The sequence below is a fragment of the Eublepharis macularius genome, chromosome 10 (genome assembly GCF_028583425.1).
Source record: "Eublepharis macularius isolate TG4126 chromosome 10, MPM_Emac_v1.0, whole genome shotgun sequence".
In the NCBI taxonomy this organism is placed as follows: domain Eukaryota; kingdom Metazoa; phylum Chordata; class Lepidosauria; order Squamata; family Eublepharidae; genus Eublepharis; species Eublepharis macularius.
Window position 1 is genome coordinate 75,889,348 of NC_072799.1, and position 20,967 is coordinate 75,910,314.

Genomic DNA, 20,967 nt, shown 5'->3' on the forward strand with positions numbered 1-20,967 from the left:
GAAAGAGAATATGAATGAGCAAGAACAAAGTTCACATTCACAGCCTGGTCCCACTCTCCTTGCTCCTCACTTCACTCTCCAGCCTTATTTTCTCTACACTGATGTAGTGGTTAAGAGCAGCAGGAATCTAATCTAATCTGGGGAACGGGGTTTGATTCCCCACACCTCCACTCGAAGCCAGCTGGGTGACCTTGGGTCAGTCACAGCTTCCTGATGCTCTCTCAGCCCCACCCACCTCACAGGCTGATTATTGTGCGGATAAAATAATACGCTTGGTAAACTGCTCTGAGTGGGTGTCCTGAAGGGCAGTATATCAATCGAATGTTACTGTTATATTATTATTATATCATCTGTGCAAAAGTGACGATTCAACAGCAGCAGTGGCACCAGGACCACTCAATGGCCCCCCAAATCCACCTTTAAACTGGAAAAATATTTATTTTCTTCCCTCTAGTTAAAGGAGAAGGCTCCTAGAATGCCACAAGCCATGCTCTTAATGTGTCATGTGGATGCTGCCCTTTAACCCAGGGCTTTCCATTTTCCATGCTAGGTGAAAAATACCCATGTGGAAGCGATTTTATAGCTAATTCTGGATAGTCTATTTTTATTATACTTTTTTTAAAAAGTTTGGGACTATGCTCAGATTCAGCAGCAAGCATTGGGGAATCATAAGCCTTTTTAAAAAACCAAAAAACTAGCCTTCCCTTTGCTCCAACAAAAGTCTAACTACAAATGAAAACATATATATAAAAGCCCTCAAAGAGCCTGCATACTAATATGTTTAGTCTACTTGAATGTGGTAAAAGAATCATGGATTTTAAGTATGGTGAAGGAGAAGTTGTGAATGCAAAAGACGGCCAAGACTTACAATAATTCATATAGATTTACTGACTAATTTATGAGGGCAGAGCTTCTTCAATACAAGGGCACCTAGCTTTGACATTAAGTGGGGGTTTAACGTTTTCACACTAATTTTTCCAGAAAATGTGCATATATATTTATTTGTTTTCAGAGCTGATAAAATTTAGTTTAAAAAATATTTTAAAACATTGCCTCACACATTTGTGAGAAAGATAGCCATGTTCATCTGTTAGTGCAAAAACAAGTTGTGGGTAACCTTTGCTGGGGAACATCATAACCTATATCTTCTTTAAGGGTGGAACAATTAAAAAAGGTAAAGGTCGTCCCCTGTGCAAGCACCGAGTCATTACTGACCCATGGGGGGATGTTGCATCACGTTTTTTTAGAAGACTTTTGTTACGGGGTGGTTTGCCAGTCATCTACACTTTACCCCCAGGAAACTGGGTACTCCTTTTACCAACCTTGGAAGGATGGAAGGCTGAGTCAACCTTGGCTTCCGCCAGGATTAAACTCAGGTCGTGAGCAGAGTTTGGATTTCAGTACTGCAGCTTACCGCTCTGCACCAGTTAAAGTTACAGCCACAAACATGTTTCTGAAGGCTTCCCAGCCCGGGAAACAGCTTCATATGCTTGAGGAGGAAAATTTTACCTCAAAAGTAGAGGAAGGACAGTACTAGCTAGAGAAAGCAAAGGATTTGCAACAGGGTGTTGTGGCAACTTAAAGACCAACAAATTCATTGTAAAGTAAACTTTCATATATCATATTTACTCGAAAGGATGATGGCAAGACCAACCCCCTTAAAAATGTTATACACACAAAAAGTTATTATTGGACATAACTGCAACTTTTATGCAATGTAAGACAACCCCCTCTTTCCTTGATGGCATACCTGAGAAAAAACAAAAACTCACATTTGCGTAAATACTGTACTACAGCCCACTTAATCAAAGGCATAAAGTGTGTCCTAGGTTGGATCATCATATGCATTGGCATAGAGAAAAAACATTGAAGACGGTGGGGTTAAAAGGCAATTAAAATCTAGAGTGACATCCCTATGCAAAGCTTAAATGTCTGCATTTGGGTCATATGTTTATTATTATGGAACATTCTGAATATTGATGACTCTCAACTGAATGGGATTGAATGGCGCACGCACTTGCCTTTGTATGGAGAAACCCTGTTCTGCCCAATAACTGCTAGTTGTTGCTTCTGGATTCTTAATTTTACATAAGTAATTTTGCTCAGTGTCCTTACGTGTGTATGAAAAGAGTCAAGGAGAAAACTATTCATTCACGCTCTTAGGGGTTGGAAAAGGCCAATTCCCACTCCCCAGGTCCCCTTTTTGCCCTTTAACGCCCGGTTGCTTTCACTGATCAGTGAGCATGCTGAATCGCCTTCACGAAACGGCAGGTGGTGTGGTTTCTGAGTTTCCTGATGATACTTTTAACATGCCCCGTCTCCCATCTCCTTTTGCTTTTTTGTCTTCCTTTAACTGACTCCCAACTGCTCTCAACTTTCCTGGCCTCCTAGAAAACGCTCTGCCCTCCTCAGGCTGTTCCCCCTCCCCGCTTTTGATTAATTTACGTCACAACTGAGAGCTAAACTTCACAAGACGAATTACATGAGGACGCTCAAGTGAAGCGAGACGCAGTGTTAGCTGGGAAGGGTGGTTTGAATTTCACCTCTCTCTACAGAGCTGGCTAGATGGCTTTTCGGAGGGTTTGTTAATTTCACCTCTCTACAAAGTAGGCAAAGATCATTCCTCAGAGGTTTTGTTAATAATTGACAGAGCCTTCTGGGAGGCAAAGAGGAACTTTAACAAACCCTTCAAAGAGATCTTTGCAGGCTCTGTGGAGAGGTGAAATTAACAAACCCTCTGAGGAGCGATCTAGCCAGCTCTGTAGAGAGAAGTGAAATTCAAACTACACTTCTCAGCTAACATTGCGTCTCCCTTCATGTGAGCGTCCTTGTGTAATTTGTCTCGTGTGGTTTAGCTCTAAGCAAATAAAACATAAGTCAAACATGAAGTAAGAGCAACAAGCAACAAAACTGTAATGCTAAAAGCACATAAAAGTACTTTAAAACAGGTAGCACCTTCATTATACACAGGTGAAGGGGGTTCAGGTATTAAGCACAGATTGAGCTTGAATTTTCTTAGCTGCGAGAGCTAACTGTGCTACTCTACAAGAAATATATGGATCCAAATTGGAAAGCAGGAGAGTTAATTTTTCCACCACAGGAGAAGAATCAATGCCTTTTAAGATTTCTCCAAGAAATTTATTTCTGGGCTCTGTATACAAAGGGCAGAACAAAATATAGTCTGGAAGATCTTCAGGGACAGACAGCAATCTGTATTTGTGTATGATGACCGTCTAGAACGACTGAGGGTATGGTTTGAAACCTCAGAGAAGTAAGTCAAAGCCATTCTAAGACTAGGAAAGCGGATTTTGGTCAAATAAGAGACTTTGCCATGGTCCCTCTTGAACAGTTTGAACCAAGGAGAAAATTTGGAACAGAGAGTTGTACTTCTGTGCACCACAGCAGTCGTCCTAAAGAGCCAGTTGGATATTGAGACCGGGCAAGGGAACACCCTGACATCCACCAGAGAATGGCAACAGACGATATTGTTAAAGTCAGCTGTGCAAGCATCTGAATGCATCAGTGCGTTGCTTTGCCTTAAGAGCAGACTAGTGGAAAGATTCCTTTGCTTTTTCCAGAATCTAAATAAGGCCAAAGTGCAAACGGGCTCTGATAGAAGGTAACCCAAGTTCAGCCCGCACTAAAGCCAATGGAATGCCATTCAACCAGTTTTCTTTAACAAGAGATAATGGATTGGTTCTAGGGTCGAGATCAGATATTCATGCCAACCCCAGATCCCTGCACCATATAGAAGCTGCATATAGAAGCTTACACTGGAACAGTTTCAAGACCCGCTGAACTAAAAATCCTGTAAAATTTAAAGATGGCCCCAGTAGTTTTCAAAGTGGAGGCTTTTGTTATTGTCGAGTGGGCTTTCTGTGAGAGGGATTCACTAAACCTCACCCCAAAATGCTAAAATGCTCTACATTGCTCAACGGGATTGCCATCTATTGATCATGTAAATCTTCGAGGTCTCTTCCCAATGATCCTTAGTTTGGTCTTTGCAAAGTTGATAACTTAGATCTTGCCCTTACAGAAATTACCAGTTGGTACAACCTTAAACTGGTACAGGTTAAGGACACTAATACCATGTCATCTGCATATGGGAGAATCAATAATTTCCAACTCTTCCAAGGATGGTGGAAAGAAATCAGATAAGACTTGGAACAATATTATTTAAATACAGATTGAAGAGCAAAAGGGTCAAGACGCACCCCTGTTTGACCCTCCCATCTGAGTAATCAGAATCTCCTCTGTTAAAGAACATGACGGGCGTAACTTAACTCTAGCAGATATAATGGAATGAAATTCCCGAATCAGGAAAAATAGGTGTTTATTGATATTGGGTGTCCCAGTCCTCCAGTTTGTGCAGCAAAACTTTGCTATACAATTTGGAGGCTAGGTCCAGAAGGCTAATTGCTCTATAGTTTGGGGAAACTGATTTGCAGCCCTTTTTAAATACTGGGACTTTAATACTTACTTAAAATACTGGGACTACAAAAAGTCAGAATGGAATATTTAGTGTTCATCAAGAGTTTTACCTGTTTCAGGTGATGATTTCCATATAGACCCACATATACGCAGTCATTCCTTTCTTCAAGCTGCATAACGTAAGAAACATATTGTTATCCTTGCCAGAATGCAATATTTCATGATGAGCCCCTAGAACAAACCAATCAGAACTTCCATTTGTGGAAGACAAAACTTACTTCTTTATGAGCAGGAACCATTATTCAGAACTTGGGGGAACAAATCCCTTTTCTACAGTTCTTTTTGTGCATAGTCTGTTATAAAAAAATTATCTCTTAATTTAGTTCTTTTTTATTCGTACCATAAGAACTGGGTTTCTGACTAGGTCTCTCCAGGCTTTGATAGTGATGAAAAATAGATTGTTTAAACGTCTGTTATTAAGACAGAGAACTTCACAAGTACGATTCCCAGCTCATACAGTCTCCATAGATGTCTTGAGCATACAGTGCAATTGCTATTGATATTCCAGTCCATCTGGTCAGGTTTTTTTAAAACAAATCAGATACACTATTGTCTATTATTTCATCTAGTAAGGAATCTGTACTCCATATGGTAAATAGTCTCATTTAAAGGTGCCATCTTACACATTTAATTCTTTGCCCACTAATATGCAAAAAGGATAGTCGTTTTGTGTTAATTTTTTTAACCCAAGCAAAGTGATCTACATATTACCATTGTTCTCTCTTTATCGTCTCCTTTCTTCGCTGAAGAGGTTTTATATTTTCATCCTTTCCTGATAGTCCCTGATTATTGTGTGTATATTGTCTGAAAAGGTTTCTATTTATATCTGTATGAAATGGGGACATCAAAAATGCACACAATATTTGCGAGCATCATTTGTTTATATGAGAGAATTTGATATAATGATAATTATAAAAGTTTACAATTGAGATTTCTGTTGGAAAGATACGAAACTTTAGACTTCAAATAAAGATATTCTTAGATTCTACATTCTGATATGGAGAATGTTCATTTATTAAGACAATACACAATTTTCTTTGGATTAAAAAAAAAAGTATCCAGAAGCAGTTAGTGAACTATCTGAAACAGGTGTTATTTTTAGTCTCACCTAAAAAAGACCAGTTTTGCCAAAGCATCTCACCTTTGTTATTTTATACATACAGCCATAGAGTACTTGGTAGACTGCACTAGCTGTATAAATACAGAGAAAGAATGAAAAAATATTTTTACAAGTTAGAGGGAGCCAGATTCATAACCATCCGTCACTCGCTTGGGCAAGTAGCTGATAAACTTCATAGAAAAATAACAAACTGTGTGTCCCTGTATCTTGGCTGGTGAAAATGAGATTCTTTCCCTGATTGATGTGAGTGGAGAGGCTTGTAAAAATGCATTTCCAGCTGATTAGTTCAGAAGATGTCAATCTCACACAGTTTTATGACCCACAGTCTACACACCAGATGTACATTCGCTTTTTATAAAGTAACAAAGATGAATGACTAAATTTGAGCATTCCTCTTTGGCAACTGTGCTAAATATTGCCTGCAGGACAACACAGAAGCATTAAAAAAACCAAAGCAAAGCCCTCCAAACAGCCTATCCCAATACACAGAAAACTAGATAGAGCATTGGATTCCGCTATTTTTGGGGTTCAGTCTCGTCCAGTTCTCCTCCATACTACAGCCCCTGTCCATGCAGGTTCCACTGTCTCCATCACAGGCTTTTCGATGGTCAAATCTGACCCAGTCTCTACCATCTCTATTGGGGTAGGCCGTGTTTTCTGGTGCTTGACCCTGATAAATAAGGATAATCTTTTGTACCTGGTTTGCCCTACTGGGGACCCTTGTTAAAATTTTGTTGGTGTGACTTTCTCTGGTTGCAGTTCTTCTGAGTCCATCTGCTCCTTATGTCTCCTGAAGTTAAATTTCCAGTTTCATGTATCCTGTCTGTAGTCTGCATGCATGAACACTAAAGCACCAACTGGTATATAGTCTAGGGTTGCTGGGGCCCCAGGAGCCAAAGCGGGAGTGTAGGAGGACAGCAGGGTACTTTTGCACATGCACACACACTACCACACTCCCCCAACGCACCAATAAAAAACATCATTTTTCGATGTGATGGAGGATCCACAGGGCATGCTGAAGCTGAGCTCGGTAAAAATTGCCTCCAAATGGGTAATTTTTACTGAACTCAGCTTCAGCACTGCCTGTAGCTCCTCTGGTGTCAGCATGATGTGGGGTTGCATGCATAAGCATCTTCTGCCTGTTCCTCTCCCCCACACACACCAGCCAGATCAGTGGGGGCAGTGGTACCCCCACCCCAAGCAGGGGTATGGCAAGCCTAGTACATTCTGCTATTTTGTATGTTATGTTGCAAAGATATGTTTTGAACTGCTGACATATAAAGATATATGTGTGTGAATGAAAAGGACAAAATTGATTATATCAATACCGGATAGGCTATGACAGAGAAAAGAAATAAACTTTGTGTTTAAAATTATTTGGGGTTAGTCCAGGGAGGTGCTGAAGCAGAAACGGAAGAAAAAACTACCAAGTGCACATGGGCTCTTTTTTGCACACATCATTCATCTCTTTGGATCATGGCCATATTATACACTGTCTCCATTAAGAGCAAATTACTTAACCATATTTGCATTGATAGCATTTATGTGGTCGCTAAGAATTACACAGTTGTGTGGCTATTGTGCAAAGTGATCTTTAGCCATTAAGTGATATGATTTGCCCCCAAGGATTTGCTACCTAAGTAAACAAAGCAGACACGAAGAAGTAGGAGAGTCAGAGAATACATGTGCAGAATAAAGACAGACAGACATGGCCTGCAGTTCAGTGCCACATTTAGGTTGTTTTTCCAGTGCAGCAAGGAGGCTTCTTGTTATTATTTTTCTCCATTTCTAGGACTGAATATGTTTTCAGTGTTCTTAAATGGGGAACAGTGAAACTAAAAAATAGGAAGTAAAGTGGACTGGTAGGAAAAAAATATGGTATTGGGGGAGTCTGACTGAAACTGTGACATTAAGGAGAGTTTTAGCACTTTGGAACAAATAGCCAATCAGGATAGAGTACTGACAATTTGATTCATCTCCCAGCTGCTGGTTTGAGAGTTCTAGTCTAAAATATTAATCATGGTAATGGTATTAGTGAATGGAAACAGTTTCTTCAGATGCTGTTTCAATATACCTTTATGAAAAATTGAAAGAATTATACTCTCACAAATACACGGAGTTTCAGCTTTTTAGGAACTTCTATTTCCTTTTCTTTTGAAAATACACTTTATTTCTTTTTTTTTAAAGAATTTTTATTGGATTAGAAACATATAATAACAATTATAATCACATTCTTTAATTTTTTCTAATTCTAACCCCCTCCCTTTCTCCCCCCCTTTTTATTGACTTCCAACAGTTTTCCAACCCCCTATCCACTTTCGCTCTACTCCTTCATATTTATTTTATTTGTTTATTATAATATACTTTCAGATTCTTCTAAGCTCTATTTCCACTTCCTTTCACATATAAATTGTCATATAAATTGTCATATAAATAAAATCCTCTTAATCTATCTTCTTCATTAAAACTACTAATAATATTCATTTTGATAACCTGTGTTTTATCTTACTCCTTCTATTCTCTTCAATATGGGACAAACAATTTGCCCCCCTTTATACATCAATTCCAATACTTCTATACACATACTTATTATACACACTTATTGTCATTTGCTTAGGCTTCTGTTCTATATGTTGTTCTTTATCTATACATATACCATAAGTCTAACAATTAGACCTATCTTTGAATTTACGTATGTATGTATATATTCACTCTATGTTATACGGTTATCTTTCCAAAAAATATAGATTAGTTAATTTCTATCTCATTAATTCACATAGTATCAACGCTATTACTACTTAATATAATACTTAAAAATCATATAAAGTTGCTTAGAATTTTTCCATTAACTCTCCACCCCCTCGGTATAGTCACTTCTCTCCTCCTGTGTACCTCAATAATTTTCAAACTGCCACAGTTCTCCTCCCACCTCCCATTTTTTCACCAAATATTGTTTCAGCTTTCCCCAGTATTTCAATGTACATTAAGTATAATTCATAATGCGCATGAAGTGCAATGTATGATTTACAATCATAGGCATCTAAGTAAAAAAATAAAATAATCGACCTACCTTTTGTGATCCTTACGTTTCAACATCCTTATGTACAGGATTTATTTCTGAATGGATTCCGGTGTGAGTGAGATAAGGATCATTTTATTAATACATAGTGTAATCCTATGTATTAATAGGGTCTACTCAAAATCCGACTAACGTCCATTCAGTGTAGCTGGTGTTATGCTAATTTGGAAATCTTTCTGTAGCTGTAGTTTTTTTCTCCTTTAAGCTAATTAACGAACTTTTAAAAGCATTTTGGATTAATTATTCACCAAGCTATATTTTCCAGTGTTGATGGGTTTACAATACTGGTATATCATATTTAAATATGTTGCACTGATTTTTATAACATACCTCAAACTGTGTGTGTTTGTTGATATTCATCATTATCTGATTTGCATTCAGATACAATTCGTTTAAGAGCGATTACATTCTCATAGATTTTATTTCCAAGTGAAAGAACATGGGAAATCACCTGTGCTGGTACCAACGCAGGCTTTCTTCTAAAGGAAAAAGAATCCATCTTCATAAATGTTCTTAAATATTTAAAGCTTACTTGCAGCTCAAGTACTTGAAATGGGCTCCAGGAAGAAGCCAAGCTGGAGTTACCTGCTTCTCTTTTCAGTAAAGCCAAAAAACCTCACATAAGAGGTATTTTAAACCCCTTTGAAAATTATTTAGTATTTATAAATCAGCAGTGTTTGTCAGCCATATCTGTGCTATCTGAAATGAAATTTTGCTGTGATATGAAATTTGGTGTATTTCTAACATCTCAAAATGTAATGGAGTATGGCCAGGATTGGGGGTGGGGGTAAGTCAACACTTTTGAGAAATACTGGAATGCATTGTGATTTTTGGAATTTAAAACAAAATCGGGAATTGATTTAGGGTTGCCAGCTGGCCACGACAAGTGGGGATGAGAAATTGCTGGATCATGAATTGCGTTCATTAAAAAAAACAGCAGCAGCTGGGCTGCCTCAGGTGTTTAAAAGAGAGCCAGTTTGGTGTAGGGGTTAAGAGCGTGGGACTCTAATCTGGAGAACTGGGTTTGATTCCCCACTCCTCCACTTGAAGCCAGCTGGGTGACCTTGGGTCAGTCACAGCTTCTCGGAGCTCTCTCAGCCCCCCCCCCCCACCTCACAGGATGTTTGTTGTGGGGATAATAATGACATGCTTTGTAAACCGCTCTGAGTGAGTGTTAAGTCATCCTGAAGGGCAGTATATAAATCGAATGTTGTTAGAATTTTCTCTGTATATGAGCACCTGAGGAAAGGGTTGCCAGATGTTCTCTGAAAAATACTGGACGTGGGAGAGGCCGGTATTCATATGAGTAATGATTTTTATGTGTGCACAAAGTGCTTGTGCACTCCTGGCCCCAGCTTGATGACATAACTTCCAGAAGTGACATCATTGCGCTGCCCGCGGCTATCAACACCACAGGCCAGGGGCCTTGTTGGGCTGGAAGAAAAGGGGAAGGGAGGCAGGAGGAGGCCCTCTCATGCACAACTTCCAACACCGTCTCTAGGGAAACTGCTGTAAGGGCTCAGCCTTTGGCATCCAGAGGCACAATTGGCCAGCAGGCAGCTCCCTGGGTGGCCAGGCTGGTTCCATGCTCTTGGTATCTTCTCCCTCGCAAGGCTTTTGCGAAGGCTGTTGCAAAACGGAGGCCTGGCGCCGCCTTCTCCTGTCAGTCCGGGTGTCTCCCTCTTTGTATTTGAGGGCAGGAATGTGCAATAGGCCATCTGAGTTACGATTTTATGATATGATTTTAATTGTATTTTTATAATTATGTATTTTACTAATGTTGTACCCCATCCTGAGCCCGCTTGTGGGGAGGGCGGGCTAAATACCAAATAAAGTAAAGAGGCATGGAGATGGTGAGAGACATTTCAGGCCCTGCTGGGGAGAAGCAGAGGAAAGCAGCAGCTGGGCTGCCTCGGGTGTTTAAAGGGGCATGTTTCGCGGGGCGAAGCATCTTGAAGTGTAAGAAATCTAATTGGGATGGTTGGACATGAGGTGGCGGTAGCTCTTCAGGTCAACCCTGTATAAATGCTTTAATCAAAAATAAAATCAAACCTATAAGGGGTACAAGGAGCATGTTCTCGTTCCCCAAATTACGACTCTCAGAAAGTAACACAGGGTTGTGCAAAGCAAAGCACCCAAGCCAAAAATATACACAGAGATAGCTGTATGGAATAATTATCTTGATTATCTGGAGTGTACCACAAATTTAAGATGCTTGTAATAAGGAACACACACACCCCTGCTTCCTGAAAAACTCTGTGGTTTTTTTCATCAGGTCCCAATGCTTACCAGTCATGTAACATGAGCACATTTTTTCTCTGTATTATTTTCTGGAAATGGCATTTCTCCCTTCCAATCAAACCTTTGAAAGGGAGGAGCAAAGAGTGCTCTCGGCTCATTCAAGCTGCAGGCAGCTACCATTCTCCCCCCTCCCTTCTTGTGGGCTAGAGATTTTTTTCCCTTGTAAAGTAGAAAAGCCTTGGCTTCCTCAGGTTCCTGTACAATTCAAACTCCTTTTCAGCACAGACCTCTCTTGTAGCCCTGAGCCCCTTGTTTGTAACTGAGCTTGCTGAACTGAGTTATGTTTTGCAGTGTCTGAGATATGCTTTGCAGAAGGTTGATCCATTGCAGAGAGCTGGCTACTTGGCAACCTCTGGAGCTTGTAAATTACTTCCTTCCACTTGATTAGGTTTGCAACTGCTCATGTCTTTGCAAACTGTCTCCTTTTCTTCTATGGCTGTGCTCCTCCTCTGTCCCCTCAGATCATTGCAAGGGGGGAGCCCCTTCTGCAGCCCTGAGCCCTCTGCTTGCACAGGCTGTAATTGAGCTTCCTGAAATGAGGTATGCTTTGCAAAAGGTTGATACATTGCAGAGAACTGGTCACTTAGCAGCCACTCTGGAGCTTGTCAATTTCTTTCTGGATCTTGATTAGGTCTGCAAATGCTCATGCCTCTGCAAACTGTGAAGTGTCCAGTATTTTCACTCAATTTCACCCAGGCAGTCAAAGAAAATACTGAACTGTCCTGTCCGATTGAAAACCAGACACCTAGCACCCCTGCCTGAGAAGGGGAGCAAGTGTAGTCCGACCATCTCATCAGGAGCCTGATCTTTTTTCTTGGGAGAACTACTCTCCCGACAAATATCACAGAGAGCCATTGACATGATTGTAGGATCATATTTATTTAGGAAATTTTTATATTCCAGATCTTCACTGGATGTAGGAGTTCTTGGCATTGTTGTATCTGATCTACAGGTTTCGTAGCTAGATTTCCCCCCGTCATTTGGGCCTACACAGAAATATTGCCACTGTGATTGTCATATGAATATTCATTGTAAGAGGGAACGTACAAGGGAAGTAACGTGTTCTCCATATAAACCATCAACATGAAAGACAGTGCTGACACAATCCATATGCTGGTCATGTGTCAGCTTCCAGCTATATTCAAATATCACCAGTAGTGCTAATCTTCTCTCCTTTTAACACCGTTTCTCTGTATTTCAACAGCTAGATCAAACTGTAACTCATTCAGTGAACACTAAAGAGGTCAAAACTAGAAATAAGCTGATCTCCACTTTATACTGAACATTAAGGCAAACAACTAATCTGTCTAGAAGAGTAGTATTTAAGCGCAGTTTGTTGTTGTTACTTATTCATATCTATCAGGAGCTGAAAATCAGGGAGGCTACATCAAACTGTAGCTCATTCAGTGAACACTAAATGAAGGGTTGCTTAATGAAGACAGAGAAGATAGACAAAGAGAAGATAAAGTCCATAATTATTTTCGTTGCCATGCTAAGCAGACTTATGCCTTTCTGATTCCATTGAAATTGATGGAATTAACTCTGCTTAGGATGGCACTGATAGTGTGTTTTCATCATGGAAAATTTGGGCCAGTTACCCACACCATAGATTCTGGTTTTGGGAACAGTGTCTCAAGAAATGAGTCAAAGAGAAGTGATGAGAAGTTCGAGAACTAATTGGCTCTGGAAGGCATACACCCAAGGGTTCTTAAAGAACTCAGATGTAAAATTGTTGATGATCGCTATATGCCATTTGTCACTGAAAATCAGCTTTTCCTCCAGAGGACTAGAAAGCAGCAAATGTAATACAGATTTTTTAAAAAGGGATCCATGTGGAATTATGAAATTAGATGCCAGTTAGCCTAATGTTTGTTTTGCAAAAAAATAGGAAAAACTATTTGAAGTACATTTTTATTAATATGCTTTGGACAGTAAATAGATGTAAATCCTTGTCTGAGAAGCCATGAAATTTTGAAGTTTTGCATTTTTTGTTATTCATACATTTTTTGTTATTCATACATTTTATCTAGTTCTGCTGTGTCTTTGCTATTTGCTATTGTGTTTGTTTTGTAGGCAAATTTATACACATGTCATTGGGCAGAATTCTGCATGGCTTTCAGATAATTGTGTGGTAAAAGATCTGACCTTTATTCCTCGTTAGCAAATGAAATAACAATTTGTTAAAAAGTCTAAAATCTAATATTTTTGCTTATTACAACACTGTGAAAACTGCTGAGTATCACAATTGTTTTTAATTGCTCATTAGGAAGAAAAGAACAGGAAGATGTAGTGTTCCTTTTCTTTGCCTTTTTCTTCTGTAGATGGATTAATTGACTGCATGGATCCTGACTGCTGTTTGCAGAGCTCTTGCCAAAACCAGCCCTTCTGCCGTGGACTTCCTGACCCACAAGATATTATTAGTCAAAGCCAGCAATCGCCATCTCAGCAGGCTGCCAAATCCTTTTATGATCGCATCAGTTTTCTTATAGGACCCGACAGCACCCATGTCATTCCTGGGGAAAGCCCATTCAATAAAAGGTGATGGCAACATTGCTGCACGAAATGCAAAGTGATATGTTGTCTTTTTGCAATGCTGTCTGCTAGACACGGCTGCAACTGAAAAACTGCAAAAGCTAAACGTCCATCCATTGTTTGTTTAATTTAATGATTATAAGGCTCTTTCTTACAAAACCTCCGACAGACAGTGCTATTGCATTATATGGCCCTTATATTATGTGTCCAGGTTCTAAGAGGACATTCCATTAAGGATTATAAATCTTCATTGACCCAGCTGATTTGGGTTAGCACAGCTGGAAGTGTATCAAAGTGATGAAAACGCCTCCAAAGGGAAGGCAGCGATGCACTTTTAAAGCTGAGCTCAGTAAATAATATAAATTATGAATTAATGTAATAGAACTGTTAACTGCATGACAGTATGATTGCATAAGCTGTTTGCCTGGTGCTTTGCAGAGCAGTAATATACCTGAAAATAAGCTGGTAACTGAAAGCAGGTGTCCTGTGCCTTACTGAGTGAAAGTAGATGATTTACAGGGGAACTCCTGCGTCTGCAGTAATTTAGCTGCATTAATGTAGTTGGGCACAGCAGTTGATTAAAAGTTGTTACACAAATGTTCCTTATTACTCCTTTAAATTCTGTACTTTTCAGCCCCTGCAGGTTTACAGATTGCCTAAAATTAATTGGCAAAACACTTTTCTTTAGGGAAGAACAAAAGATAAGAGGAGTAGAAAGAAAGCCTTGAGTTTATAATTTAAATAAAAAATCATTGTTAATTTATTAATCTGGCATACTGATTCAAAGTTATAATCCAAGGAGTCCTTTTGTATGCAATCAAGGGATTGTACATGAGTAGTGGGGTTTTCCAAACCGCAACCCTTCCCCACCAGGGCATATCATAAATTGCTTTTAAAATTCAGGCAATTTAAAACTCTGCTTGCAGTTCAACACGGGAGGCTGATATTTGGTAAGAGAAAATAAAATCCTGCTGCACGTTGGCAGTGCTCCTTATATTTCTAGCTATTGACCTAGAATTTCTCTTGATGCCACTGAAATATACTGCCCAAAAAAATGGCAAATAAGCTGTACCGATTCAAGCAAACCAAGGCAGCAAGCTGCATCCAGTCACATTTATGATACACAGGTTCAGGGCTTTTTTTCAGGGGGAACGTGGGGGAACGGAGTTCCGGCACCTCTTGAAAATGGTCACATGGCTGGTGGCCCCGCCCCCTGATCTCCAGACAGAGGGGAGTTTAGATTGCCCTCCGCGCAGCGGCGTGGAGGGCAATCTAATCTCCCCTCTGTCTGGAGATCAGGGGGCAGGGCCACCAGCCATGTGACCATTTTCTCTGAGGGCAACCCACTAAGTTCCACCACCACTTTTCCCAGAAAAAAAGCCCTGCACAGGTTTATCACAATCAGACGTTTTATTTTTTGTACACTGCATGTTAGATATGAACTTGAAAATGTTGTATTCCAGAGCAAGACCCGAATGAAGGCATATGATTTTGCAAACAAATAGCAAGCATGTTCTTCTGGGCTAAATGTTGTACAAATGTTAATTTGAAAAAAACATGTTTTTATTTTTTATTCTTCCCTACAGTCTTGCATCTGTCATTAGGGGCCAAGTATTAACAGCAGACGGAACACCACTAATTGGAGTTAATGTCTCCTTTTTACATTATCCAGATTATGGGTACACAATCACTCGTCAAGATGGAATGTAAGTTTGCTGCCATTTTCTTCTCCAGTTAGAGGTCAGAGAATGTAATTTCTCAGTCACATCAAAAAGTTGTTTTGCTCATTAAAGATATACCTGGGAGGCAGGGGATCCCCCGTTACCAGCCTCTCCCCCCCTCCACCACTTAGCAGGCCCCTGTGAAGGGCAGGAGCATGCTGGAAGTGACATCATTGCACCTGGCGCCCAGAGCGCGCACACAAGAACACTAAGAAGGTAAATGCCGGCTCTCCCCTCCCACTGAGAGGGTAAGGGGGCCTGGCAAACCCTAGTCAGCACTTCAGACTATACTTTGCTAAATATTTGCGCTAAGTAAATGTCCTTCATGTATTTCTTATGTGTGACCATGATTGTGGATTTAGGTTGTGATATAGGTTAAATTCATTAGAATTTCACTAAATGGCATATAGTGGAGTAGATATGATAGAAATCAGAATCATATCAGTAGATATGTGGGCAGGATGTGTATTCAGTATATCTTAATAACTATCTGATTTATATTAGGTTTGACTTAGTGGCAAATGGTGGCGCATCTTTAACTCTGGTGTTTGAACGGTCCCCATTCCTTACTCAATACCACACGGTCTGGATTCCATGGAATGTCTTTTATGTCATGGATACCCTTGTTATGAAGAAAGAGGAGAATGACATTCCCAGCTGTGATCTGAGTGGATTTGTGAGGCCAAATCCTGTCATCGTATCATCACCTTTATCAACTTTGTTTAGGATTTCACCTGAGGATAGTCCTATTATTCCTGAGACCCAGGTACAGTACAAATTAAGTACAAATACCTCTGCTAGATTAATTGTGAAGTAATGTTCAGGAAAACAAGCAAACTTGAGTAATGTAAAATATGAATACCCTTTTGTATGTATGTTTGTTACACGAGGTTAATCTTTAAAGCGTTTGTATCAATATTCTCTTAATTATTTGTTTATTTTAATTAGTCTACCTTTTTACTGTATTTAGTACTTAATGGAATAATAATGAAAAGTGGTCACTTTCATACTGCCTTGTGATTGCTGGAAATAGGATTGGGAAACGTGTTAGAAATTTGGTAAAATCTTGGCAGTTGTCTGATGACAAGGTAGGAAAAATGTATCCAAGTTCACAGATATTTTTCAAGGAAACTTTCATGAGGTAAAATGGGGAGCAGCACTGAATGATTACTGATTAAAAGGCACAACATTTAAATTAGGCCATTTTTAAGGTCTCTGCATATCTCTAACTGGTATGCCCCATAGTCCTTTCTGCCTTTAGTCTCGCAGTAATGCAAATACACTGGAAGAAAGGCACTTTTCCAATATCCTGCTAATCTGACAGCTGTTCATAATATAATGACAAGAGTCATGCTATTTCTCATTGTTAAACAGGCTATCAGTAGTTTGAAATTCCACATGTTGCTTTCTGTCTGGAGCGGAAGATCAAATGGTGTCTACTTCCCCAACCCAACTTCTTGATTGTTGCATATATCCATGCGACCATAACAAAGTGCACCATTAAAACAGCTTCATTTCTACCAAGATGCCAAAGGATAACTCCCATAACTGGAACATGTGCAAGCTATACATAATACTGAAGATTTCAAGCCTTGGCTAGTGTTAGTGTGGGGAAAGAGGAAGAAAGACAGACTGTAAAAAGGTTAAAGATGGGAGGAAGAAAAGGTAACGCTGGAGGGGAGAGGAGCAGAAAAGGTGAAAGGAAACTATTAAGATGGGAGAGGGAAACAGAAAAAGGTGGGTGGTGAGCAGGGTTGCGGGGCAGAGGATGCCAGAAGAAGACAGGAAAAGATGATGGGATGGAAGAAAGAAAGAAGGAATAGACTGCCAGGGAAAAAAAAGAGAAAAAACAAGGGGTGGAGGAAGTGGGGAAATTAGATTCCCTTCACAGATTCTCGACTTGTTGAACTATAAAAAGGAAAAAGGCTAGGTCATTAGTCTGAATGTAATTAAACAGTATTTCAGAAATATGCTGTGTATGTTTCCCATGCAGCATCATTTAAATGTTCTGAAACACAATTTTGCATTTTAAAGCGTGCCTTGGGACTTCTTGGGGTGGGGGAACAAACTCCATGATCCTGATTTTTTCATTCTTGTATTGGTTTGATATTTTATGTCTGCAGGAAACGTGGTCCCAGGAGTCCAGTCCCCCTGCTCTGCAGGGATACTGGTGCCTTTGCAGTACCAGCTGTCATAACTTTTGCCAAGGGATGAAGGTGTGGGGGGTCTGGTGGTATTCATATCTGTCAACCTTAATGTTGATGTACAGACCTGAAAAGGTGGACTGTATTCAGGCCATCTGATTCAAGGTTAATATATTGGCTCTCTCCTTTGCATTAACGTCTACATTCCACCTAAATTCCTAAATCCTCAGAGCTTGGGAAACGTTTGGATCTTCTATCCACCACTCTTGATATCTTAGTTTCCAAACGCTAACCATGACTGAGCTATCCGGTGATTTCAATGCCAGAACAGGGCCTTGGCTTCTCTACTTTCTCAGTCCACGTTAATAACCAGACTGCTGAACAAGTCTGTTTCCTGGACTGGTCATTACAAAACCTAGTTATAAATAAGCCAGGCTTAAGATTTACTAGAATTGATGTCTCTCCATCAGTTGCCTATCCTCCACCGCACAAGGTTGGTTGTCTCCAGTGGTACATTTACATTCTTCTCCATCCAAAGAGCCAGCACAATTGACTACTTAGCATTTTCATCCTTGCTCCTGTTCCAGACCCTTTGTTTTGAGGTTGGCAACAGAACCAAGAGTAATCACTGCCCATTAAGGCTTTTGCTTGGATTTAGGCTTAACATCTTGCCTAGTCCTGCCCATGATCCCCAGGGCCGGATCGAGGGGGGCAGGGGGGTAGTCTGCCCCCAGCGCCACCAGGGAGGGGGCACCAGGAGCAGCTGCCAGCTGCCAGAGCGCGCGGGCAGTAGCGCGGGCAGCCTCACAGCTCCCTGTGCTGCCTTTCGCCTGCCCCACGGGACAGGAGGCGGCCGGCTTGCCACACACACCCTGTCCTGCAGGGCAGGCAAAGGGCAGCACAGCCGCCCACGCCATTCGCCTGCCCCACAGTAGAGGGGGCAGCCGGCCGCCCCCTGTCCTGCGGGGCAGGCGCATGGCACGGGTGGCCTCGCAGCCCCCCGCGCTGCCTTTTGCCTGCCCTGCAGGACAGGGTGTGTGTGGCAAGCCGGCTGCCCCCTGTCCTGCGGGGCAGGCGAAAGGCAGCACAGGGGAGGCATGCAGCCTGCAGGGAGGCGAATGGCGCAGGCGGCTTCCCAGCCCCGCACGCTGCTTCTTCGCCCTGCGTGATGATGTCACCAAAATGACGTCATCACACCGCGCCGGGAGCATGCGCGCGCTGTGCGTATGCATGAGGTCGGACTAGGGTTTCCCCAGGCACTGGCAACCCTAGATCCAGCCCTGATGATCCCTGAGATGGATCTCAGCCTTGTATAAGAAGAATCAAGCGGGCTACACAGCTACACTCCAGTTTAGTTCAATCTCTGGTGAAGGATGACCTTTTGTCTCTGTACCAAGAACTAATGGAGGATGACTCTGTTGCCATCAAGTGTTTTGAAGGAATAACAGAAGTCTTCAACCCTCTCCTCTCTAGCAGCAGCAACTCATCTTGGCAGAGGGTGGTTTGATCAGAAATGAAGAACTGCCAGGAAAGAGCTTAATACGCTATATCCAGCAGATTCGATACATAAGAAAGGAACTTGTCTCAGTCATCTTATCTCTTTAAGGTTAGCTTATAAGAAACTCCTTAGGCATAAGAAGCTTCTAGGAATTTTTCTGTTCAGTTTAGGCAGACCCCGCCCCCCCCCCCCCACCACTTTATTGGAAGCTCAGATCTCTGCAAAAGACTGGCATGCTCACTACAGCCAGGCATTCAAGGCCCTCTTCATTCTGGAGAATGAGGCAGTGGGGCAGGCACTACTCCTAGATTTGTCTACCTTACCACAATGGCCCCGTCACAGAGCCTGAGATAGGAAGCCTCGTCTCTTTCTCCTTTGGCAAGTCCCCTGTTGAGGACCCAGTCCCTCTGAGATCCTTTCCTGGCTAGTGGGTGCCCATGTTAGCTAAGCTATTTACTCAGATTAACCTAACTTGTTTTCCCCTCCAAGTGGAAACTAAGTGTTGTAGTCACAGTATCCAAAAGAGGGAGCAAATCAACTCTTCATCATTACTGCCCAGTAAGTTAGCTGGATATAACCTCCAAATGATGAAATATCTCCTACACAAGTTGGAGGACTGGGAGTCTTCCAGCCATGTAGTCCATCCTATGCAAGCAGGGTTTGGAAAAGGAGAAAGCCAGGGCACGTTGGCAATTTTCTTTGAATAAGTGCAAAGCTAAACAGACTTATGCCCTTCTAAGTTCCTTGAAGTCAGTGGACTTTGAAAGGTGTAACTCTACTTAGGGATTGCACTGTAAGATATTTATATTTCTAAATTTCAAAACTATGCCAGGCAGTACAATTATATATGCAAACATAGTTATGAATAAAGCATTTTGTGTTGTTAAAGCAGCAAAATAAGTTTAGGTTTGATAAGAAAGTATTGCATATATTTCAACATAAAAGAGAAAGAGTCCAGTAGCACCGGTAAGACTAACAAAATTTGTGGTAGGGTATGAGTTTCGTGAGCCACAACATGCTTGAAGAAGTGAGCTGTGACTCTCAAAAGCTCATATTGTGGCTCACAAAAGCTGTGGCTCACAAAAACTCATACCCTACCACAAGTTTTGTTAGACTTATAGATGCTACTAGGCTCTTGCTTTTTTCTAGTGCTACAGACAGACTAACATAGCTACTCATCTTGATATACTTCAATATTTGCCACGTTTTCCTTTTTTCATAGCTTCAATATTTCCAGAAAATTTCTCTTACAGTGGAGTCCCTATTACATCAGTTGAAGTCAGTTGGATTATAAGAGTTAAGGACTTTGCATGATCAGGAAATTAAAAGCATAGAAAACATTCATGAAGATATTCATCATTTGACAGATCCAGACTTTTCACACCCATATGCCATAAAACTCTTTCATGTAAATATTTCCATACACTTTCATAGGTATATTTGAACGTGACGGATGCAAGAAGCAAGGAGACGTTAAACACCCTCTCTCATGTACGCGTAGGTAGGTAGTGTAGGTAGAGTTTACTGTCTATGACCAAAGGCCGTTACAATCCAGTCACATAAAACAGTGTAACATATATAAGTGAATCATATATACTGATCAACGATTAAACAGATGTACAAATATCAACAAATTAAAATGATCTAACCAGCAAATACTAATCAAATAAAAGCATTACTTTCAGTGGAGACAGCTCTAGCCTCAATTTTCTTGGCTGCTAAAGAAAAAAGAGAAACTCTGTAAGAAACAAGTGGAACAGAGAGGAGAAACAAATGAGAGGAGAAAAAGGAGCTTCTCAGAATCTGAAGAGAAGTTTAAACCGATTAAAAACACTGCCAAGAATTTAGTCCTTGGCTCTGCATAGAGAGAACAGGATAATAGGTAGTGTGGTAGATCTTCTACAACTTGGGCTCCACAAATACTGTAGCAAAGAGCTTGAGGTATTTTGACGAAGCGACAGCACTGTAAGCGTAGTTTGAAATGAAGGCTGTTTTCACATGTCTTAACCGCCACGCAGAATTGCACAAAACTCATGGAACGATGGCATCTTCATGGCACAATTTCCTGACATGATTTGGTT

The 20,967-nt window shown here is 40.8% G+C and overlaps 1 protein-coding gene across 1 annotated transcript in view; it reads left to right on the top strand.

Annotated features, from left to right (window-relative positions):
- LOC129336562 (teneurin-3) overlaps positions 1-20,967 on the top strand; it is a 208,115-nt gene that overhangs the window by 95,229 nt on the left and 91,919 nt on the right. Inside the window, exons 11-13 of the mRNA XM_054989724.1 lie at positions 13,313-13,529; positions 15,110-15,229; positions 15,749-16,010. Coding sequence (XP_054845699.1) covers positions 13,313-13,529; positions 15,110-15,229; positions 15,749-16,010 — 599 coding nt within the window. The remainder of the gene's footprint in view (positions 1-13,312; positions 13,530-15,109; positions 15,230-15,748; positions 16,011-20,967) is intronic.